Here is a 24,878-nt window from a genome sequence, read left to right as displayed (position 1 = left end):
GGCTAAACAAATTATACATTTGATAAATGATTGTCTACAGATCATATTTTATAGTTGATTGAATTTGTTTATTTCTCTCATAAAACTCATACATGTTGCCCTGACTCTAATTAGCTGATTAGCTCCTCACATGACATGATGGAAGCTGAGAACAGTCATCTCTCTATAGCATCATCCCTCAGGTTCCCCTTTATTATTTATATTAAATATTTCATCCATTTTACATGATCAGGTAGTGGAACAAAACACACACACGATGTTATTATTTGACCCAGAAGAAGGTAATCAGAGCATGTCTTCCAGCAGCTGCACAGTCTCCCTCAGGTCCTCCACAACTGCATCCACATCTGCCTTGGTGGTCCCCCTCCCCACGCTCAGCCTCAGGGCGTTCGCTGCCCGCTCTGAGGGGACGCCACAGCTCAGGAGGATATGGGAAGGCCTGATGGAGAGACATTGCAGGGTAGAGGTATGTGATGACTAGGCTTGGGGAGTAACAGATTACATGTAATGGGATTACGAATTAGAATACAACAAAAAAAGGGAGCTGTATACCCTTAAAGTTACACCTGCATTTTCTTTTAGGTGTCTTATTTGGTTTTCATTGAGGCTACCTTCATTCTTTATTTTGAATATATATATACAGTGGAGGAAATAAGTATTTGATCCCCTGCAGATTTTGTAAGTTTTAATGCACTTTATATACTATTTTTATATCAATATTTGTAACTATTTATTGCCCCGTATGATTGTTTATGTTGTCTGTCCTATTGCCGTGTTTTTTAGTGTTCTGTATGTGTTTGTATTTTTTGCACACCGGGACAGAGTTGCACTCTGAATCTCGTTATTGTTACGGTTTTGTATTTATGTTTTCATTTTCCACCTTTTGTTTTGAAATGTTTTCCTCCTTGTGTCTTCTCTGTTCCTTCTTCCTGTGTTTGCCTTCCTGTCGTTAGTTCCCCTGGTGTGTCTGATTGTCTGATTGTGTTCACCTGTTGCCCTTGTGTTTCTGCCTCCCTTACCCCAGCTGTGTTTTGTCTTGTGATTACCCCTCTCTGTATTTAGTCTTGTCTTCCCCTGTGTGCCTTGTCGGTTCATTGTTGGTTTTTCCTGTCTCCCTCCATGTTGGCCACGATCGTTTTTGGTATTGTATCTTCCTCGTGTTACCTATGTTTTTTCATGCCATGTTTTTTGTCATCAGCTTTGTAAATAAAGCTCGTTTTTGTTTATAGACCTGTTACCTCTTTTGTAGTCTGCAGTTGGGTCCTACCCTTTCCACATTACCTAACAGAATGAACCGACCAGCTTTGGACTCAGCAGACTCGGATCGTTTTGCTCTACAGGCAGAATGTCTTGGGTACTCTCTGGAGTACATTTGTTATACTTGGAATGGCGCCTCTTCTAGACGTGTAGAGAGGCTGCGTTGAAGGAGGCACGTCAGGAGGTTGCTCGCCAGCCCTGGCTTAGGAGCATGTTGCCTGAGTGGCTACAACTTTTCACAAGTAGTCCTGAGGACTTGTCCGAAGCCTCTAACCCTTTCCTGGGGTATGACCAGGCCTTGGGAGGCCCACAGATCCTCCAAAGAATCTCTAGGAGACGCAAGACCAAGATTCCAGCCCATGCTCCAGTGGTTCCAGCTCCAGTTCTGGCCCCAGCAGCCATGGTTCCAGCTCCAGATCTGGCCCCAGCAGCCCCAGTTCTGGCCCCAGCAGCCATGGTTCCAGCCCCAGTTCTGGCCCCAGCAGCCATGGTTCCAGCTCCAGATCTGGCCCCAGCAGCCATGGTTCCAGCTCCAGATCTGGCCCCAGCAGCCATTGTTCCAGCTCCAGATCTGGCCCCAGCAGCCATTGTTCCAGCCCCAGCAGCCATGGTTTCAGCCCCAGTTCTGGCCCCAGCAGCCATGGTTCCAGCTCCAGATCTGGCCCCAGCAGCCATGGTTCCAGCTCCAGATCTGGCCCCAGCAGCCATTGTTCCAGCCCCAGCAGCCATGGTTTCAGCCCCAGTTCTGGCCCCAGCAGCCATGGTTCTGGCTTCAGTTTCGGCTCCAGTACTGGCTCCCCGGCCGACGCCAGCCCCCCATGTTTTGTCAGTGGTTCGGCCCACTCCAGCCCCTCGTGTCCTGTCGGTGGTCCGGCCGACTCCAGCACCTCGTCTCCTGTTGGCTCTCCGGCCGACGCCTACCCCATTTCCTGTACCGTTGGAGGTCCCGCCGACTACTCTTCTGCCGGGGGTCCTGCCAACCCTATGTCCTGTGCTGTTGGAGGTTCCGCCGACTACTCTTCTGCCGGGGGTCTTGCCAATCCTATGTCCTGTCCCGTTGGGGGTCCCGCCGACTACTCTTCTGCCGGGGGTCCTGCCAACCCTATGTCCTGTGCTGTTGGAGGTCCCGCCGACTACTCTCCTGCCGGGGGTCTTGCCAACTCCATGTCCTGTCCCATTGGGGGTCCCGCCGACTACTCTTCTGCCGGGGGTCTTGCCAATCCTATGTCCTGTCCCGTTGGGGGTCCTGCCGACTACTCTTCTGCCGGGGGTCCTGCCAACCTTGTGTCCTGTGCTGTTGGAGGTCCCGCCGACTACTCTCCTGCCGGGGGTCTCGCCAACTCCGTGTCCTGTCCCATTGGGGGTCCCGCCGACTACTCTTCTGCCGGGGGTCTTGCCAACCCTATGTCCTGTGCCGTTGGGGGTTCCGCTGAGGGTCCTGCCAACTCCACGTCCAGTATCGTTGGGGGTCCTGCCGACACCTGTTCCGCTGTGGGTCCTGCCAACCCCATGTCCTGTCCCGTTGGGGGTCCCGCCGACTACTGCTCCGCCGGGTTTCCTGCCAACACCAGATCCTGTCCTGTTGGGGGTCCCGCCGACACCTGTCCCGCCGGGGGTCCTGCCAGCTCCATGTTCTGTTCTGTTGGGGGTCCCGCCGACACCTGTCCCGCCGGGGGTCCTGCCAACTCTGTGTCCTGTCCTGTTGGAGGTCGCGCCGACACCTGTTCCACCGGGGGTCCTGCCAACTCTGTGTCCTGTTCCGTTGGGGGTCCAATCGACACCAGCCCTTGCTCCATCCGGGGTCCCGTTGGCACCGGCCCATGTCATGTTCGGGGTCCCGGCTGCGCCTGTCCCGTCGGCTCCGGTTCCTGTCCGGCCGATGCTGGGTCCCGTCGCCGCCTTCTTGTTCGCCCTCGAGCCCGGCCCCCTGAGTGCCGCAGTCTTCGCCCTCGAGCCTGGCCTCCTGAGTTCCCCAGCCGCGGTCTTCGCCCTCGAGCCCGGCCCCCTGACTCTTCCGGCCGCTGCCTTCGCCCTCGAGCCCGGCCCCTTGGGTTCCCCAGCCGTGGTCTTCGCCCTCGGGCCCGGCCTCCTGACTCTTCCGGCCGCTGCCTTCGCTCTCATGCCCGGGCCCCTGAGTTCGCCCGCTGTGGCCTTCGCCCCTTTTTGGACTCTGCCTTGCCCCCGGGCTGTCCGCCCGGGTCCCCTTCCGGGCCCGTCCTCCGGACCCCCTCCACCCACCCTTTTGGTCCTGGTTGTGCGTCCCTCCTCCGGGCCCCCTCCGCCCACCCTTCTAGAGGTTTTGGACTTTTTGGGGTTTTCTTGGGACGTCTGGAATCCGTCCCTTGAGGGGGGGTTCTGTTATGGTTTTGTATTTATGTTTTCATTTTCCACCTTTTGTTTTGAAATGTTTTCCTCCTTGTGTCTTCTCTGTTCCTTCTTCCTGTCGTTAGTTTCCCTGGTGTGTCTGATTGTGTTCACCTGTTGCCCTTGTGTTTCTGCCTCCCTTACCCCAGCTGTGTCTTGTCTTGTGATTACCCCTCTCTGTATTTAGTCTTGTCTTCCCCTGTGTGCCTGGTCGGTTCATTGTTGGTTTTTCCTGTCTCCCTCCATGTTGGTCACGATCGTTTTTGGTATTGTATCTTCCTCGTGTTACCTATGTTTTTTTCATGCCATGTTTTTTTTGTTTATTTTTAAATAAAGCTCGTTTTTGTTTATAGACCTGTTACCTCTTTTGTAGCCTGCAGTTGGGTCCTACCCTTTCCACATTACCTAACAGTTATACTCTGTGTACAATGACAATACAAGGCTTTAACTGAACTTACAAAGAAATTAACAGTCTATAATTTTAATGGTAGGTTTATTTTAACAGTGAGAGTAAGAATATGACAAAGAAAATCCAGAAATTGACATTATATAAAAGATAAACATTGATTTGCATTTAATTGTGTGAAATAAGTATTTGATCCCCTTGCAACCAACAAGGATTCTGGCTCCCACAGACCGGTTACATAAGTCCTGTTCCTTTAACCTTACCTGTATAAAAGACACCGGTCCACAGAATCAACCAATCAGATTCCAACCTCTCCACCATGGGCAAGACTAAAGAGCTGTCTAAGGACCTCAGGGACAAGACTGTCGACCTGCACAAGGCTGGGACTGGCTACAAGACCATCAGAAAGCAGCTTGGTGAGGAGGACACAACTGTTGGTGCCATTATTCAGAAATAGAAGAAAGACTAAATGAGCATCAATCGCCCTCGGTCTGGGGCTCCACACAAGATCTGGCCCCGTGGGGTATTGATGATCAGGAGAAAGGTGAAGTATCAGCTAATAACTACACAGGAGGAACTTGTTAATGATCTCAAGGCAGCTGGGACCACAGTCACCAAGAAAACTATTGGTAACACACTACACCATAATGGATCAAATCCTGCAGCCCCTGCTCAAGAAGAACATGAAAGGCCCGTCTGAGGTTTGACAATGAACCTCTGAATGATTCAGAGGAGGCTTGGGAGAAGGTGATGAGGTCAGATGAGACAAATCGAGATCTTTGGCATCAACTCGACACGCCGTGTTTGGAGGAAGAGAGATGCTGACTATAATAATAATAATAATAATAATGGGTTTCATTTATAAAGCACTTCATATTTGATTTTAAATCCCGAAGTGCTACAAGCAGTGAGCATGAACAGTATAAATAAACATTACACAGCACGGTAGAATTCATAAAAAACAAACCATACAAATAAAATAAAATAAAAGGGTAAAAAGGTCTAGGCAAAGGCTCTAATGAAAAGATGGGTTTTGAGGCCTTTTTCATGTGGTCAGGGAGAGCATTCAACAGACTGGGGGCAGCCGAGCAGAAGGCCCGGTCTCCCATAGTACGGAGCTTAGTCCTGGGGGGTTTGAGGAAGTTGGAGTTGCTGTAGCGGGTGGTCCGCAAGGAGGTATGGGGGTTGAGGAGTTCCTTGAGGTAGGGAGGGGCAGTTCCATGGACACACTGGTGGGTGAGGACGGAGACCTTGAATTCGATCCTCAGTTCCACAGGTAGCCAGTGTAGTGCTTTAAGGATGGGGGTGATGTGATCATATTTACGCACCCTCATCAGGATCCTAGCAGCGCTGTTCTGAATGTAGTGGAGCTTCTGGATGCTTTTGTTAACCCCAGAACACCATCGCCACCGCATGGAGGTGGAGACATTCTGCTTTGGGGGTGTTTCTCTGCTAAGGGGACAGGACCACTTCCCTGCATCGAGGAGAGGGTGGACGGGGCCATGTAACGTAAAATCTTGGCCGATAGCCTCCTTCCCTCAGCCAGGACACTGAACATGGGTCATGGAGGGGTCTTCCAGCAGGACAATGACCCTGAACATACGGCCAAGGCAACACAGGAGTGGCTAAAGAAGAAGCACATTTAGGTGAGGGAGGGGCCTAGCCAGTCTCCGGACCTTAATCCCATAGAACATCTGTGGAGGCAGCTGAAGCTTCCAGAGGCCAAGCATCAGCCTCAAAACCTGAAGGGTTTGGAGAGGGTCTTCAGAGAGGAGTGGACCAACATCCTTCCTGAGATGTGCACAGACCTGGAGACCAGCTACAAGAAGGGTCTGACCTCTGTGTGTCCAACAAGGGTTTCTCCACCAAGTCCTAACTTATGTTCTGCGGGGATCAAATACTTATTTCACAGTTAAATGCAAATAAATGTTTATCTTTTATATAAAGGGGGGGGCGTGTGGCGTAGTGGGTTGTCCGTACAGTAGGTGTTCGGATCATGGGGTCACAGGTTCAAACCCCACTGCAGTCAGCATGTCGTTGTGTCCCTGAGACACTTCACCCCAAATTGCTCCTGTGGGGATTGCCCACAGTATTGAGTATGTAAGTCGCTTTGGATAAAAGCGTCTAACAAGTAACATGTAATGTAATGTCAATTTCTCGATTTTCTTTTTGATATTCTTACTCTAACTGTTAAAATAAACCTACCATTAAAATTATATTCATAGATGTGCCGCAAATATGACTACCAAATTAATTTGAAGGAAGTAACGTTGGGGTCCTTGACTTTGCTCCATGTTGGACAGCGATCCTCCAGACTGTTTTTCTGCTCCAGCACACGGCCTCCTGTTGGTGTGCTCAGGGCCGCCCCTCCCTACAGGCCGATCACGCAGACTGCGTGGGGCCTCACCTCGCGGAGGAGGCCTCAGCTTGCGGAGGGTGCTTCATTTTGCAAAGGGAGCTTCATCTGAAGCGCAAATGCGGCGCACCTACATTGGAAGCGTGCCAGTTTGCGAGGCTCCACTAGCAGTTTGCGCGGCATCCCCCCCCCGACGCTCGCGACACAGAGGGCCTCATCATATAACTTTGCGTGGGGCCACAAGTTGGCGTTGGGTGTGCTACGGCTCAGGCCCGGCTCCAGGATGAAATGACTGAGGGGGCTGTTAAAAAACCAGAGTGGGGGATTTTTTTTTCACAAAAACGAAAAATACTGGCAATTTAATTAATTGACACACAAAGCTTTTTTCCTTCCCACTGCTCTACAATCTCTTTATTTGTATTCCGGATGTACCCCTCTCATTCTGTTCTTTTCCTCTGATCTTTAATAATATATCTATTATTAAAGACATTATTAGATGGCTGCACTTTGGTTAACAGACTAACATTGATTTGAATTTGCTCTGTAATTATACCATAACCTTTTCTCCTCTATCCCTTAACTCGTATTCCTATACAAATGTACTTACTTACTTTGAATGGGGTGGCGTCACGCTTTGCCGAACTGCATTGTGGTTCCTTCGCTTCGCTTTGCTCGCGTTGCTCGCTTCAAAAGTTGAGCAATGTTCAACTTTTGAAGCTTCGACGGAAGCGTCAGCCAATCAAATCATATGCCAGTACAAGCTCTAGCCAATCAAACCGCGTGCTTGTGTGTCCGGGGCGGGAGATTCATGTGATTGGTTGTTGGTCGAGTTTCAGACAAGCCCACCGGCAAGCTTCAACGCACGCTGCCGTGTGGACGCTGCGTTAACTGCCATGAGAAAAATCAAATCAATGTTCCAAAATCCGTCACTAGATGTCGCTCATTGTACCGATAAGGTTTATATAATGCATAACACATTATTATTATAGCAAAAGGGCTCGCTTTTATGAGAACATACATTCGTAACTTACCTCGTTTAAAGCACTTTTGTTGTAATACTCTGGATTTAGTTGACACTACTAGCCGAGTTTCTTTTGTCCAATATTTCGCGGGCAGGTACATTGAATTAGAAGTAGAAGAGGTAGAAGAAGAAGTAGTAGAAGAAGAAATACGCTAACGCTACAAACAGGCACAACACTGTTACTCTGTTTTTACCTTTATATATACAGTCTATGGTTTTTACTGACATCACATGTAACATGTTATTTCACCTTGCACCTTTTTTTAACGCACATTCAAAAACGGCAGCATTTTCGGGAGTTTCAACCGGGTACCGGCCACCGAAAACGGGGACGTTTTGGTCACCCATCCGACTGTGTTTACAGCTAAGCACACACGCTAACATTAATTAAGACTACAAGCTCACTTGGGGTTGAGGCTTTTTTACACGTTGCTTGACTGCCTGCCCACATATCTGATCTAAACATAGTGTGTTGGGGGAAATAATTATTTAAAGTTATTTAATAATTGTGACATTTATTGTACTTTTTGATGGATGCTCAAAGTGAGGGGGCAAAGAATACAACTGAGGGGGCAATGCCCCCTTTTGCCCCCTCGTGGCGCCGGGTCCGCTACGGCTACTATTAACGTAGCTATTACGGGCCGTCTCCACAGCAGCGTTAAAAAAATCTTGAAACGCTTCTGCCCATTCACTTTGAATGGGGTGACGTCACTTTCCCTCACTTTTCGCCGAAATGCATTGTGGGCAGGCGAGCGGAGATTCTCAGGATTTTCAAGATTCAAAGTTGAACAATGTTCAACTTTTGAAGCTGAGGTGGAAGCGGCAGCCAATCAAATCCCGTGTACGCAAATCTGGCAGTTCAAGCTCTAGCCAATCAAACGGCGTGTATGCTGGGAGAGACATACCGCAGGTCATTTCCTCATATTCCAAAAAATGGAGGAGAAATTAGCGGTAGGGAATCAATCACCCGGTGCTTTATGACCAGACCTACCAGGATATAAACCGGAGGAGCCAGGCATGGAGGGAGGTGGCAGAGACAGTGGTATGTTTTCGTCTGTTTTGGGGAGTTTATATCCAGTTTACTTCGGGCTTTTTGGCTTCGTATGTCGCGGGCGGGAGATTCATGTGATTGGTTGATCGCAAAAAAATCCCCAAGCCTCAGATACGCCCACCTCCAAGATTTTTTTAACGCTGCTGTGGAGACGGTCCGTTATAGTAAGGTGCTGGTATATATATATATCAGCTGTGCTTTTTTCCCCCAAAAGTTGTAAATGAAACAAGTGAAGTATATGTAATAAAGCTGTGGAGGGCGGGAGTTTATAAACCAAAGAGTAACCACCCTTACGGGACGCTCTAATAAGTAAAGCGAACGCACCCGCAAGGACACCAGGCCTCCTATTTGTTGAGGGATGTTGACAGGGTTGTTGCCCAAAAAATCCTAGCGCACAGCAGAAATCTGAGAGCAGACATTTGACGAGCGAAACAGCCTGAGTGCGAGTGGGCCGGTCGAGAGTCCCGGGCTGATTTTTAGTCCCAGTCCGCCCCTGGTGCGAGGAGAAGGTTTTAAGCTGGAACACGGGAAATCTGTGCAAGCAGCAGTATATCTGAGTGCAAGCGTACAGTTTGAGCAGAAGCAGAGCAAATCTAAGCGCAAGCAGGCACTATTTGAGTGCGAGGACAGGGTTTGAGGGAAATAAATATATAATCTGAACGTGAAATCAATAAATTATGCTCTCAAATTTAAAGACCACGCTCTTGAATAAAGATAGGGAATAACCCCCATACTCTTTTACCTGTTTCCACTGTCTGAGTGGCAGGCGGCCCCAACGCTGGCCAGCAGCCTCCTGCAGCTGGACAGCACCCTCCAGCCTGAACAGAGAGATGAATCATTTAAAGCCTCTGTGCTTTACAGCCCGCACAGGTCATGACCTCCCTCTCACTAACATGGGTGTAGGGTTAAAGGACACTGTTGTGAACTGTCAGGCAAAGCAGACATAAGACGGAGACAGATAAGTGATGACATCACCTTGTAGTGTTGGGCCCAGGATGGACACGTTACATGTGTTTGGAAGGACATCAGAGCCCGGGAAGTGGCTGTTGAAGTGGATTTTGTCTTTGAAGATGGCCTGAAAAGAAAAGCATAGTGATGGTAGTTTTCATTAAAAAAATGCAACATTTGTTGACATCTACCAAAACTGACCTTCAGTCGTTCTTCCAAGTAGAGTTTGGTGGTTAGCATATGACTCTGATAATCAGACAGATGACAGGTCACCATATCCGCAGCCTAACAGACATATAATAAATCAGGAACTATGAATGATGCTTACCATGACAAGTCTAGTGTCTAAATAAAGGAATGCTACCAATAGTAGTTATAGTCTTCCTTTAACTATTTTAGATAATAATAACAGCAACTTCATTGAATAAGTCGTGCATGAGGTTTTGATTATGATAAAACAGGGCAGGAAAATAGCATAGAAGAAGTGTGTCACGAGTTTAGAGCAGACCCAACTGCTTTGACAAGTCGTAATTCCTCACTCAAATGTGCACCATTGAATTAGGAACATATCTCAGACATTAAAAAGTGATGTTAGTAAATATTCCAGGAGAACTTACCTTTCCCAGACCAGCAATCATTGGTGTATTTTCTGTGCTGTAATATTCAGAGAGAGAGAAAACAGACCCCATGTGTAAATGTGCAGCTCTCTGATTCTGGCTGTTGTTTTATGCATATTTGGTACTTTATTGACTATTCCTCATGTAAGACCATATTGTATGTTACCCCGGTCTGAAGTTCCTCTCCTGTCCTCCTCCAAACAGCATGGGATACACAGGGGTTCTCGTCCCAGGGCCGTTCACATACAGAGCACCGATCCGAGGGGCATAGAACTACATATTTAGAACAAATATTTCAATCAAATATTTTCCTTTTGTCCTTCTTACAAACTTTATATTTTATACAACAGATTCCTGACCTTGTGTCCCACTATGGTGAGGTAATCCACTCCCAGTTCACAGGCATGGACTGGGATTTTGCCCACAGCCTGAGCAGCGTCGGTGTGCAGCAGGATCTGCAGCCGCTCACGCTGCCTGTTCAGACGCTTTATCCTCTGGCAGATCTCTGGGAGTGGCTAACAGGAGGACGATGTCAGCATGCAGGTCATTACACTGTACCGAGAGCTCTTTCTCTTTACATTGGAACTTCATTTCAATCGTATTCAATGCATGATATATGGAAGCATTAAGATGCAGCTGTCTGCTTCATCAGCACAAATTATTCCTTTTAAAATGTCCAGATTGTTTATTCAACTATTTGTTATGATCATAAAAGTAAAAGGTCTTTGTTATCAGTTCGATACGGAAGCACTGTGATGCAAGTGAGGGAAAATACATTTGAATGATCCTGTTTACAAGTCTAATCTAATTGTTGGTGAATTAGTAAACTATGTAACACTACTCTCATTTTTATCTTTTTAGTAGAAATGTTTGGTACATATGGTTGCCACCTTCTTGTGTACTGTGCCAGCACTCCGACAATCCTGTAACCTCCTCATATTCTATTCCTATGGACCCCCTTCAAGTAAGTAATAACACATATCACAAACATTGAAAAACAGATTTTTACCGTTTCAATTGTTTCACAGATTTAAAAATGTAAGTAGTTTAGTAAGATTATCCTGGCAAAATATTTTCCCCACCTTTTCTCAAGTCATAAACACAGGGGGCAAACCACTCCCACACCCAACATGTTCTTACTCACTTGCCGCTCAGGGCTTCCCTGACAAAGAGATAGAAGAGAAAATGAAAGAGAAGTACGGTTTGTAAGCCTCTATCTCCTTCTCACCATGATGACCCCGGTCTCATTGTTGGCCAGCATGATTGAGACGAGACAAGTGTTGGAGCGCACCGCAGCCAAAATGTCCTCCACCTCCACACGGGCTGTCACCTTGGACACAGGCACATATGTCACATCTGTGACAAAAACACTGTTACCCAAACAGAAAGAATGTGCAGGCAAGGAATCTAGTTGAGGTTAGTCTTTCCAATAAATCAGAATCAGAATCAAGCCAGATACGTTTACACATACAAGGAATTTGCTGTGGTGTATGGTGGTGCAAACATAAACGACATAAATAAATAAAAGGTCAAACATATAACGATTATAAAAGAAAATATATTTTTTGAACAATTTAACATTAAAAAAGAATAATTTGTATTCAGACCAAACACACATCAAATGTAAAACAATGAATATATGAGAATAAAAGCCAGATTCCTTAAAAACAAAAAAGATAAGACGAACATACAGTAAGATGTACTTTATGGATCCGAATTTGGGATTTTGTATTCTCTTCTCTTACCCGCCTTGCCCTCTTTCTGTAGGTGCTCAGCGACTAGTTTGACCGAGTCGTGTTCCACATTAGAGGTGATGATGTGAGGGAGGTCGCTGCTTCCATTCTGCTGCCCCCCCCCTTCCTCTGCAGCCCTGCAGCTCCTCCTGAAGTGCTCCACAGCAGTGTGGAGCACCAGGTTATTGGCCTGAAAGAACATTTCATTGTTATACCATTGCATGCACAATACTACTGTTCTGCACAAAATACTTTCCAGCAGCACACTTAAGGGTCAGGATTACCTCTGTTCCACCTGATGTGAAAATGATGTCTTCAGCTTTCCCTCCAACCATTCTCGCCACATTCTCTCTGGACTGATTAATTATCGCCTTGGCTTTAGCACCTACAGTAGAAGGCACATTTGTTTATTTCAGAAGTAATGCTTTATTGTTTGCATGCTTAGATAGATTATCTGAAAAGGCAAACAACGGAAAATATGACATTACATTTCCATTAATCTCATAGTATAAAAGGTTTAATTATCTCTTTCCTGCTATATAACTGCTGCTTGGGTTTCCCCAGGCGTCCTGCAGGGCGTCAGAAATGGCCTGGATCACTTCTGGTTCCAGTGGTGTTGTTGCATTGTAGTCCATGTAGATCCTACATCCCATTCAGTACATTAATTGAAGAGAATATTTTTCAAATCGGCTGTGTTAAGCATATATGCTACTCATTAACAAAAACCGGAGCATAAAAATCATCCAGTCATTTTTTTGGAGTCAATGAATGAATGAAACAATGTGATCAATCCAAAACAGACCTTCCTACCTGTCCAGATTCATTTCTGAATAATGTTGAAAGGTATGGTCAGTGAAGGCGGGACCCTTTAACGAGCCGAGGTCCTCATATTGTTTGGCCATAATAACACTCCTAGGAAAAAATAAAACATTTAGAAGGTCAAGTCAGCTTATTATTTGTCCCAGGTGGGCAATTTGTGCTGCCACAGATTTAAAAAACATAATATATAACAGTGTCCATCACAACCCCACATGGGCTATACATAATAAAAGGAACATTGAATAATGTCAACATCACCTAGGCTTGTCACAATTACCAAAGTGATATACATCCCCTTCCACAGAATATGACTCATCTGTATGATTCTGAACATTAGCATCAAAGGCAAGAGCGTCACTACAAATGAATAAAGTGTAACTCCATACAGCACCAGGGAGCTCCTCCTGCCATCAGCATACAGTTTCAATGGAGACGGATGTCTGTGTAACATTATTACTCAATGTCCAGTATAAAACTACCTTTCAACCCTATATTACTATTTGAACCAAAACCCTCTACTTTTGTACTTCACAGATTACATGTAAAGGGCTGTCATTACTTGGACAATACTGAATAGTGACGGCAGGTCATCAGCAGGTGTAATGCATGTGTCCTTTAGACCAGTGGTTCTCAAATGGGGGTACGCGGACCCCTACGGGTACGTTGGAGTACTGCAGGGGGTACGTGAGATTTATTTTATGTTAATGAAAAAAACAACATAATTAATGCATTTAAACAAACTACTAATAGTAGAGTAACTACTTTATTCAAAAGTTTACAGTAATTCTGGATAATAAAATGGGAAAAATAAACGGGGTGCTCTCTATTCCTCTCCCTCTCCTGACAGCCCGTCAGTCTCGTGCAGCTCGCTGAACAGGGGCGGAGCCAGAGATTTTCTTTTGGGGGTGCTGTGGGGTAGCTTGACGTTTCATAGAGGGTGCTCAAACATTTAGGGTTTCCCATTAATGTCCCGGGCGCTACAGTTGAATTTTCTAATGCAACAATCCCCACATGCACATACACAGTGTACCCGCGACTGTTACAATGAAGGCTCGATAATCAGCTCACGGCATATAGGTGTAAGCAGGGGTAAAGTGCTATTTTCGTAAGTTGGTGGTGGACCTAACCTCCTCTAGGGGATCCGGGGGCATGCTCCCCCGGGAGATTTTTTTTTTAAATATTAAAGGTCCCATGTCATGGCCATTTCTACTGATCATATTTCCATTGTTGAGGTACTAGAATAGACAAAAAATCCAAACTCACATTGGTTTCTCATACAGCATCTCTGTATAGTATGTGTATTCACCAGGTATTCACTCTCTGTCCTAAACGGCTTGTTGGAGCTCCTGCCCCCCCCCCCTCCCTGTGAGCCCAGTGTCCTCTGATTGGTCGGGACGTTGCGAGGCTCGTTACGAGGCTCGTTGCGAGGCTCGTTGCGAGGCTCGTTACGAGGCTCGTTGCGAGGCTCGTTACGAGGCTCGTTGCGAGGCTCGTTGCTGCTCGCCGCTGCTGCGAACTGCTGCGAGGAGCGGACAGGTTTCCGTGTCGGCGATACAGCGAGAACAAGCGAAACTCATCCTGAGCACACACAAACACTCACAGCCGAAGTAAAAACAATAAGTCTGGCTTGATATTGAGTAAGAAAAAGGTTTATAACGCTGTGAGCATGGGTCTGCGGAGAGCATTTCTCCGCGATCCCAACTCGTCTATTAGCAGCGTTCAGGGAGCTCTATGCAAGTCAATGGGACTCCCTGTTAGTTAGCCAAGGGATCCTGGTGTGTGAGGTGCTCCGTGGATTGGTCCATTTGGGCCAATCCGGTCATTTGTTGTTGATTTGGGTGTTCACACGTCACCATACCCAGGAAGCAAACAATGGAAAATGAGAAATCTCCAACGAGGCGTTCTGGGGCAGCACAGACAGGTCTTTTCTGTGTTAGAGTTGTACTCCCTACAGGGTGTACTTTGAGGGTTTTTGACTCTGCAGACCGTTTACATGCATAAAAACCTTCATAACACACAAGGGGACGGGTAATAACCGGAAAAGCATGACATGGGCCCTTTAAAGTTAAAAGCATCAATCTGGTGCACTTTGAGAGCAAAATTAAGAGATCTATAGATACATCTCTCAACACCCATATGAAACAGAACTGTAAACCGATTTTCTATTTCTTTATGGATATTTTACAAATCACTCCACTTTTAAACTGTATTCTTGTTTTACTGTGTCATTTAGTATTTCATACCTGTTTTTCATTTATTCTCTTATTTTTTTATACCTATAATGATCATATAAACGTGTGCCTCGGAAATAATTGTTTAGATTAATCGTGACCAAACCGTTTGAGCCCCACGGAGATAACTTAACTTAAAGGGGACCTATCATGCAAAATGCACTTTTGTACGTCTTTTATACATGAATATGTGTCCCCGGTGTTCCAGGGAACTCACCAAGTGTCAGAAAACTCAACCCTCTCTATTTTCCTCCATACCCAAATCTCTAAAAAAGGGGCTGCAACGGATCTGATAAAAACTGATCCAGATTTGAACACTGTCCTGACGTCAGGACAGTGGCGCTACGGCTATTGGGCCAACTCCACCAATCAGGAGGAGACAGCCACGGCCATTGCCGTTCGAAAGCGCTGGAGACGCTGTAGTACATATGCCAGGCCTGTAGATGGTACTGTTCTCACTGAATCTGCCCTTGCAGAGCAGAGCTAAAAAAAGTGCAAATTGAGCGAAATGAGGCATGGCTAAAACGCACGATCTGTTTCGTATTTTGAAAAGAAAAAAGTATAAATATGCCTTATATAGGTATGGTCCTACACTACATTATTCAAATATAGCATGTAAGGTCCACTTTAAGTTAATATCTAAACACTGAGAGTTCTTTACTTCACCATGAGCTGACGTTATCTCTGTGGTGGCTCTACTCTTCAGCCACCTCCCTTGTGAGTGTGTGTTCCCTTTCCCTGTCTGTGTGGGCGTGGTGGCTGTCACTCCTGGCTCCCGGCTCAATCTCCACCTGCTGCAAATCTCCACCTGGTGCAATCAGCTTTACACACCTGATTCCCATTCAGCCATTTACTAATGGTATATCAGCGGAGGCTCCACAACATGTCAGCGCCAGATCGTTGTTTAATCCCCAGTGGTAACTCTCAGCCTTCTTAGCCGATTTAAAACTATTTCTCTGTACACGGAATACTTTTCTCATCTGTTTCTCTTATGCTCCAGGATCACTATCCAGCCGCCTTGTTACCATCACCTGCCGCCACCAGTCATCATTCCAACCGGATTACTCTCCACACTCACCAGTCTTCATTCCTACAGGATTACTCTCCACGCTCCTCCACCTCACAATAAACCTTTTTCCAACACTCTGCCGTGTCCTGCGTTTGGGTCCTATCGGATATCGTAACAGAACGATCTGGCCAGTATGGACTCAGCGGACACAGGCCACCAGTCCAAGACTGCGGACAAACTCAGCCAAGCCCTGGCCAATCAAGGTGCTCTCGTGGGGCATCACGACGTGGTTCTCCGTGAGGTTGTGGAGACTCTCCGGAACCTCTCCACTAACGTGCAAAGGATCGGCACACAAGTGGAACTGCTCACCTCCCAGTTTTCTCCCCCGCAGCCCGCTGCACAGCCGACAGCTCCTCCCCCCGCTCCTGCCGCACCTCTCCATCAGCTACGAGAGGCTGTTATTCCTACACCGGAGCGATACGCTGGAGATTTGGGTATTTGTAGAGCCTTTTTGTTCCAGTGTTCGTTAGTCTTTGAGCAGCAGCCTAGTACTTATCACACAGATGGGGCTAGGGTAGCATATGTAATGAGTCTGTTGAGGGGGAGTGCTCTAGATTGGGCTACAGCCGTTAGGGAGAGCCAGCCACACATTTGCTCATCATTTGATACTTTCATTTCCGAAATGAAAAAAGTTTTTGATCACCCGGTACGGGGGAGGGACGCTTCTAGGCGCCTTCTTTCTCTCCGGCAGGGCTCCCGTAGTGTAGCCGAATTTTCAGTTGAGTTTAGAACAGTTGCTGCTGACTCAGGCTGGAATAACGAGTCATTGCAAGATGTTTTTCTTCAAGGGCTGAACGAAGCAATTAAAGACGAGCTAGCTGCTAGGGATGATCCAGTTAGCTTGGATAATTTAATTGCCACAGCTATCAAGATTGATAATCGCCTCAGAGAGAGACGCAGGGATAGGAATAGCCGTCACCCCAATCCCAGCTACTCCTCACTTGATCCCCGAATTGGCACTGCCACTGCCCCAATCTCCAGATCCTTTCCGACTCCTTTCTCGGTTTCACCCCCCGAAGATGAGCCCATGCAAGTGGGAAGGGCCCACCTCTTACCATCTGAGCGGGCTAGAAGGATCCAGGCTGGGGAATGTGTTTATTGCAGCCAAACCAGTCATCTAGTTTCCTCCTGTCCTAATCTGCCAAAAGGTCAGGCTCGTCAGTAGCTGTGGGGATTCTGGCGAGCCCTTCCTCCTCTCTCAACCCCCGACCCAGAACGCAGCTAGAAGCCGTTCTTTGCTGCAACCAACAGTCACTACCCCTGCTCGCCTTAGTGGACTCGGGGGCAGACGAGAATTTTTTGGACATTGACATCGCAGCTCAGGCAGGAATTCCCTGCGAAGTGTTGGATTCACCTCTTAATGCCAATGCTCTTAATGGACAATTCCTGGCCCAAGTCACTCACCGCACCAAGCCAGTAAACCTCATTCTGTCTGGAAACCATCGTGAGTTTATTCAGTTTCACCTTATTTCCTCACCTCATGCTCCCATAGTGTTGGGTCATCCCTGGTTAAGAACACACAACCCCCAGATTGATTGGATAACTGGCAAAATCATTAGTTGGAGTTGTTTTTGTTTATCCTCATGCCTGCAGTCTGCCCTACCGCCAGCAGAGGCCGCCGCTCCACCACCCAAGATCGAGCCGCCTGACCTGTTATCTGTCCCCATGGAATATCATAGCCTAGGAGAGGTGTTCAGTAAACAGCGAGCTCTTTCTCTTCCTCCTCATCGACCCTACGACTGTCCCATTGACCTCCAGCCCGGGGCCCCTCTGCCTTCCTCACGTCTGTTCAACCTGTCTCGCCCTGAGAGAAAATCCATGGAGAGTTACATCCATGACTCCCTGGCTGCTGGTGTCATCCGCCCATCCTCCTCCCCGGTCGGTGCTGGGTTCTTCTTCGTGTCCAAGAAGGACCGCTCACTGCGGCCCTGCATTGATTACAGGGGTCTCAATGCCATCACTATAAAAAACAAATATCCATTACCCCTCATTAACTCCGCCTTTGAACCCCTCCAGGAAGCCACCATCTTTTCCAAACTGGACCTCCGCAATGCCTACCACCTCGTCAGAATCCGTGAAGGGGACGAGTGGAAGACTGCCTTTAACACACCACTCGGTCACTTTGAGTATCTGGTGATGCCTTTTGGACTGACGAATGCCCCAGCAGTTTTTCAGTCAATGGTGAACGATGTACTCCGTGACCTCCTCAACCGGTCAGTCTTTGTCTACTTGGATGACATTCTCATTTTCTCCCGTAACAAGGAGGAGCACATTATCCATGTCAGGCAGGTGCTGCAGAGACTCCTTGAAAACAGACTCTTTGTGAAGGCGGAGAAATGCGAATTCCATGTCAACACAGTCTCATTCCTGGGCTACATCGTTGAGGAAGGAAAGATTAGGACCGACCCTGAGAAGATCCAAGCGGTGGCGGGGTGGCCCAAACCAACCTCAGTTAAACTGCTTCAACAGTTTCTTGGTTTCGCCAATTTTTATCGGCGCTTCATCAGAGACTACAGCAGAGTGGCGGGCCCTTTAACCAGACTCACTTCCCCTACAACTGGTTTTTTCTGGACTCCAGAGTGCGATGCAGCCTTCTCGGAGCTAAAGAGACTTTTCACCACTGCCCCTGTGCTCATCCACCCTGATTCCTCTCGCCAGTTTGTGGTGGAGGTCGATGCCTCCAACACCGGGGTAGGGGCAGTTCTTTCCCAGCGCTCGGAACGAGACCAAAAATTACATCCATGTGCATTTTTCTCTCGCCGCCTCACTCCAGCTGAGAAGAACTATGACGTGGGTAACAGAGAGCTGCTGGCTGTCAAACTTGCCCTAGAGGAGTGGAGGCACTGGCTGGAGGGAGCCGAGCTCCCTTTTATTGTATGGACAGACCACAAAAACTTGGCGTACATCCAATCTGCCAAGCGCCTTAACTCTCGTCAGGCTCGATGGGCCCTGTATTTCGGCCGCTTCTCATTCACCCTTACCTACCGTCCAGGGTCACGGAACCTCAAGCCGGACGCTCTCTCTCGCCAGTTCGCTTCCGAAGGACCAGCTGCCAATACAGACACTATCCTGCCTGCCTCCTGCGTGGTGGCGGCTGTTACCTGGGAGATTGAGTCATTGGTTAAGGAGGCTCAGCGGGCGCAACCTAACCCAGGTAACTGCCCAGCTAATAGTCTTTTTGTGCCTACCCCTGTTCGCTCCAAGGTCCTGCAGTGGGCACACGCCTCCCGTCTCTCCTGTCATCCTGGTGTCCATCGCACACTGTTTATTCTAAAACAACGGTTCTGGTGGCCTTCCATGGCTCAAGACACCAGGGCCTTTGTTGCTGCCTGTACAGTATGTGCCCGCGCCAAGTCCTCCCACCAATCTCCCTCTGGCCTGCTTCGGCCGCTGCCGGTACCTAGGCGTCCTTGGTCGCATGTGGCCTTGGATTTTGTCACTGGACTTCCACTGTCACAAGGAAATGCCATCATCCTAACTATTGTGGACAGATTTTCCAAGATGGTACACTTTGTTGCTCTTCCCAAGCTTCCCACAGCCCGAGAGACTGCAGATCTTCTGGTCAATCATGTTGTTCGACTCCATGGGATTCCCACCGACATCGTCTCTGACCGGGGTCCCCAGTTCATTTCCCACGTTTGGAAAGCCTTCTGTCAGGCTCTGGGAGCATCAGTGAGCCTGTCATCTGGATATCATCCTCAGACGAACGGGCAAACGGAACGGGCCAACCAGGATCTGGGGGCGGCTCTTCGCTGTGTGGCTTTCAGGAACCCTTCGTCATGGTGCCCACATCTGCCATGGATCGAATATGCCCACAACTCCCTGCCAAATGCAGCCACAGGTATTTCACCCTTTCATTGTGCCATGGGTTTCCAACCACCCCTGTTTCCATCCCAGGAAGAGGAGGTTGCTGTTCCTTCCGTTCAGACCCACCTTCGTCGCTGTCATAAGGTGTGGAGGGATACCCGAGCCGCCCTGCTCCGCTCCGCTGCCCGCAACTGCCTCATCGCAGACCGCCACAGGACCCCGGCTCCCAACTACTTACCAGGTCAGAGTGTTTGGCTTTCCTCCAAAGATCTCCCACTCAAGACAGAGTCGAAGAAACTCACGCCACGTTATGTCGGCCCCTTCATCATCGACTCAGTTATCAACCCATCTGCAGTAAAACTCAAGCTTCCCCCACACATGAAGGTTCATCCGACATTTCATGTTTCTCTGTTAAAACCTGTTGCCAGCAGCCCCTTGTCTCCTCCAGTGAGTGTTCCCCCACCCCCCCGCATCATCAATGATCACCCAACCTACACCGTCAGGCGATTGTTGGACGTTCGTCGCCGGGGAAGGGGATTCCAATATTTTGTGGATTGGGAGGGCTATGGTCCAGAGGAGAGGTCTTGGGTTCCCCGGCGAAACATCGTGGGTGCGTCCCTGGTTCGGGACTTCCACCGGGATAACCTTGGTAGACCTGGTAGACCGCCTGGAGGCGTCCCTTAAGAGGGGGGTACTGTGGTGGCTCTACTCTTCAGCCACCTCCCTTGTGAGTGTGTGTTCCCTTTCCCTGTCTGTGTGGGCGTGGTGGCTGTCACTCCTGGCTCCCGGCTCAATCTCCACCTGCTGCAAATCTCCACCTGGTGCAATCAGCTTTACACACCTGATTCCCATTCAGCCATTTACTAATGGTATATCAGCGGAGGCTCCACAACATGTCAGCGCCAGATCGTTGTTTAATCCCCAGTGGTAACTCTCAGCCTTCTTAGCCGATTTAAAACTATTTCTCTGTACACGGAATACTTTTCTCATCTGTTTCTCTTATGCTCCAGGATCACTATCCAGCCGCCTTGTTACCATCACCTGCCGCCACCAGTCATCATTCCAACCGGATTACTCTCCACACTCACCAGTCTTCATTCCTACAGGATTACTCTCCACGCTCCTCCACCTCACAATAAACCTTTTTCCAACACTCTGCCGTGTCCTGCGTTTGGGTCCTATCGGATATCGTAACAATCTCAGCCTCTCAGTCTGACAGGAGAGTTCTGCCTCCACCTTGTTGTTGAAAAAGATCCTTATATCCGTTAGCGTAGCTAGCTAGCACCAGATGCTAACAACAACAACAATCTCCGGTACCAGTGCGCGCTCTCTCTCTCTCTCTCTCTCTCGCTCGCTCGCTCGTGCACGCACACAAAATGGCTCGTGCCACACACACACAGAGCCGAGCTTGAATGAAACACGGAGACCCAGAAGTAGCCTACGTGTAGGCCTACTGTAGCATATTATTTTCGAATCAATCATTTTTCTAATTATGAATTTCACACATAAAAATAAAAAAAGACACATACATTTCTTTGGGGTGCTTAGGGGTGCTATGGCTATCCTAGGGGGAGCTTCAGCACTATGGGGGGGGGTGCTAGTGACTTATCCGACCGGCCCACCTCGGTACCGCAAGTAAATTACCGCTAGTAAATTACCGCTAGTAAATTCTCAACGGGGGTGGGGGTGCTAGTGACTTATCCGACCGGCACACATCGTCCGACCGGCCCACTTCAGTACCGGCCCATCGGGATTCGTCCCGAACGTCCCGATGGCCAGTACGCCACTGTCGCTGAACCTGTAATAAGTGACCCGATAGTAAAGAATACATATATTTATAACTAGTTTAGCTAGTTCCAGAGTAGATGAACTAGCTAAGTGTGCTAGGTCTAACTCTTAAGTGTATTTTGCTTCGCTCAACGGTCCGTCACAGCGGGGGAGCTGTGATCCGGAAGAGCTGCGTGTTCTCCGTCAGCAGCAGCTGATCTGATCTCTGATCTCTCTCTCGCGTCCAGTTATACTTCACTCGCGTTTATGTCCAAATCTATCAGATCTAGCTAGTTCTAGTTAATTATATGACTGACTGCTTATCAAAGGACCTAAACAATAAGCGTTGCTTGGCAACGGCGTGTGGCCGCAAAGTATAGCGCAGCATTATGCATATGAGTAGTCAAAATCCCATGCTCATAAAATGCTCATATTTTTTTTCTCTTCATTCCCCACGCCCCAAAAATAAATAAATAAATAAATATACCAATTTTAGGAAAAGTAACGAAGTTTGAGCAGTGTGGGTTTTATATTAACAGAGTTACACATATTTCAAAACGCGAAGTGTAATAACTGCAGTTTGCCTCCCTGTCAGAATGACAAAGATCCTCAGTGAAGCACAAGCCCATGTTTCTCACTAAATTGTAAGTACAACTTATTAAAAAGATCAGTTCAATGCAACTAATGTCGTCTTAGTGTTATTGCATGATGTTAAAATTGGTTGGCCATGAATTTAGTGATGGATTGTAAACATTTTAAATGTAGCATTTAAGTGTTTCTCAGTTACAATGTTGTTTTAATAAATCAGACACTGATGGTGCAAGGCTGTACTGTACCTCTTTAGTTTATATAGGCTTTTTTCCCCTAACATTGTTTTTGCGCTGATCAGGGGGTACTTGGCTGAAAGGGGGTACATTCTTGAAAAAGGTTTGAGAACCACTGCTTTAGACAACTGCATTTATTCAAATTTCTCACCAAAAACGTTACTTTTAAAGATAACATTTGAACACATTATAATTTACCTTCACGTTATACTCATTTGTACATATATTAAAGAGTCACAATGTATCTGAATGGGACCTCTGATCACTGTTAACAAGCTCTCCTCCTGCTCATTTCAACAGGGATTTGATGTTCACAAGGTAGCATCATCAGTGTGGGAAGAGGAGAGCTTTATTTAGCTCCATGCTTTTGGATATTTGTTGTATCTCTCCTGCTCCTAACACACTGAGACTGATACAGCATGTGTATTGTTTATTTGTACATGGCAAAATGTGGGAAAGCATTGATAAAATAAATCAAGAGTCACGGAGGAAACCGTTATTAACTGAAACCTGTTTTTCACTCCCACCCCTAACCAGGGCAGAAAGTGATACAACATTATGAAGTGCCCTCCAGGCGGCCCCTGCATGAGAGGAAAGGTCCTGGACTGGAGAAGATGTAAAGCAGTGCCCCACAGGCTGCCCTACCATGGCCCGTTCTAGGGAGGGGCCACAGGGGCCAGTGCCCTGTAACACTGAGCCCCTGTGGCCCCCCTCCAGAGAGAGAAAAATAGTCTGTGATAATATAATTAGTGATAGTGTTGAAGCATAATTTGAGCCAAAGTTCTGGGAATGTGTTTGTTTTGTTTTTTTAAAACAATTATTTAAGCTTTAAAAATGTAACAAAGTTACTAACACAAATTCGGTAACTGAAAGAAATACCAATCATGGGCTTTTGTGGGTTTCTCTTGTGGCTATGACTTTATACTAAACTACCACTGTGTCCTGCTGCATGCTTGAATACTTTCTGATGCCAGTGCCTTTTTTCATTTTTTTTACCCCTGACCCTCAGACAGCTGGGATCCGCCTCTGTCCGGTACTGTAGAGACAACATATTTTAGTATGGCTGACATGTATGGTTCACACAACACACATGAGTCCGGTCTCCTCCATCAGCTGGCAGCACCTCGCTTCTGTCAGCACTCAGCAGCAGGGAGGTACTCAGCAAGGCTGTCGGGTAGCTTCCTGCTAATAACTGTGCTATGTTAGCACAGAACATGAGGAGACTTGTGACTGCAGCATGACAACAACAACCGGTCCATTCTCTGCCAGACCGAGCTGATGTTCGGCTAGATAAGTACTGTAGCTAACATATGTTAGCTTTGACTAAAGCTAGCTGATGCAGCTAATTACTCCTCTTTGCTAGCACGGTTGCATTTAACTGATAGTCTGCTGTCAACATGACTCGGACATGTTCCTCTGCTTGAGACACATCAGGCTGAGCTGCTTGGTTGTGTGTCTAACCTTGAGAAGTGATGTGAAGTTGTCCTGAAAAGGTTTACTGCTGTTTATCTGTGTCAATCATTAGCTGGCTTTAGCCTCTTTGGATGAAGCGCTACTCCGCCGGGTTGCCAGGTGTCTTAAAGGGAAAGCTGCAATAAAGAGGTCACAGGACGATTCAAATCATTTATAATAAAATAATATAATTTTAACTTTTTCATGTTACATTTGTGTATTTCTCATATTCATTGATTTAATCTATTTTTAGAACATAAGTCAATTAAAAAAGAACATTCATAACGTGTACACAAAATGCTTTAACCTGTGACACAGGCAGGATGAAGTGTTTACTGACACTTATTTGATTTATTGTGATATTGTCTGACAATCAGAGAAAAGCAAGATATTTGTCGAATTTGAAGAAAATCCTGGGAGATGATGTTAATTCGAGTCCAGAAGATAAGGATAAAAAAAATAAAGATAAACATAAATGTTATATAAAGAGTGCTAAGACATGGCAACTCTGGATTCGGCACATACTCTTAAAGGATGATTGATATCACTATTGATCCCAAACATTTTCAAAATGATGATTGCAAACAATACAATAACAACAATAAATTAAAATGACTCCTTAAGGAAAAGCTTTTTGGGGCAACATATAAATAAAAGAAACACACATCAAATATGTTCAGTTATTTGAGTATAGTATCTACTTTTGGACTAAATTACAATTTGCGTAAAAAATATAACGTCAACAGAGTGTAAAGTTGTGGTTATACATTTTAAACATGACAGATTTAAGATTGAATTATTTGTAAATGTATAGAATAACCATGGCCAACTTTAAATACATAAATACCAAATACAATGTTATCCCCAATGTCACTGGATTTGTACTTAAATTCTATGATTATACTAAGAACATACTACTGTCTACTTGTAAGGAGAACTCTTAAACGACAAATGTATGCCTAGTATTAGTTTTATTCCATTTTTAATAGAGATAGCCGAACAAATCTCCAAAAATACCCCAACATTTTTTATTTTAAGTCACTTTAAGTGCTGTGTATCAACTGGGTCTGACCACAATTCATATATTTAATACAGTATTATGTTTTGAATGATAATACATACATGCTTGGTCAACAGTTTCAAAATCTAATTGAAT

General features: G+C 46.7%; 1 protein-coding gene across 2 annotated transcripts; it reads right to left on the bottom strand.

Annotated features, from left to right (window-relative positions):
- Positions 1 to 40: 40 nt before the first annotated feature.
- Positions 41 to 23,846, bottom strand: scly (selenocysteine lyase). Of its 2 annotated transcripts, XM_034140927.1 has the most exons (13): positions 23,732 to 23,846; positions 12,564 to 12,665; positions 12,286 to 12,395; positions 12,038 to 12,138; positions 11,766 to 11,943; positions 11,249 to 11,376; positions 10,380 to 10,535; positions 10,187 to 10,293; positions 10,021 to 10,057; positions 9,605 to 9,688; positions 9,431 to 9,530; positions 9,198 to 9,273; positions 41 to 439 (listed from the first exon to the last, which is right to left on the bottom strand). In XM_034140927.1, the coding sequence occupies exons 2-13, from the start codon at positions 12,653 to 12,655 to the stop codon at positions 286 to 288; spliced, it is 1,323 nt and encodes a 440-aa protein (XP_033996818.1). In that variant the 5' UTR covers positions 12,656 to 12,665; positions 23,732 to 23,846; the 3' UTR covers positions 41 to 285. The 2 variants fall into 2 exon arrangements, with proteins under 2 accessions (XP_033996818.1, XP_033996819.1); XM_034140928.1 differs by lacking the exon at positions 9,605 to 9,688.
- Between the last annotated feature and the right edge of the window lie 1,032 nt (positions 23,847 to 24,878).

The sequence above is a fragment of the Trematomus bernacchii genome, unplaced genomic scaffold, assembly GCF_902827165.1.
Source record: "Trematomus bernacchii unplaced genomic scaffold, fTreBer1.1, whole genome shotgun sequence".
Classification (NCBI taxonomy): Eukaryota; Metazoa; Chordata; class Actinopteri; order Perciformes; family Nototheniidae; genus Trematomus; species Trematomus bernacchii.
This window is presented reverse-complemented; position numbering and strand designations above follow the sequence as displayed.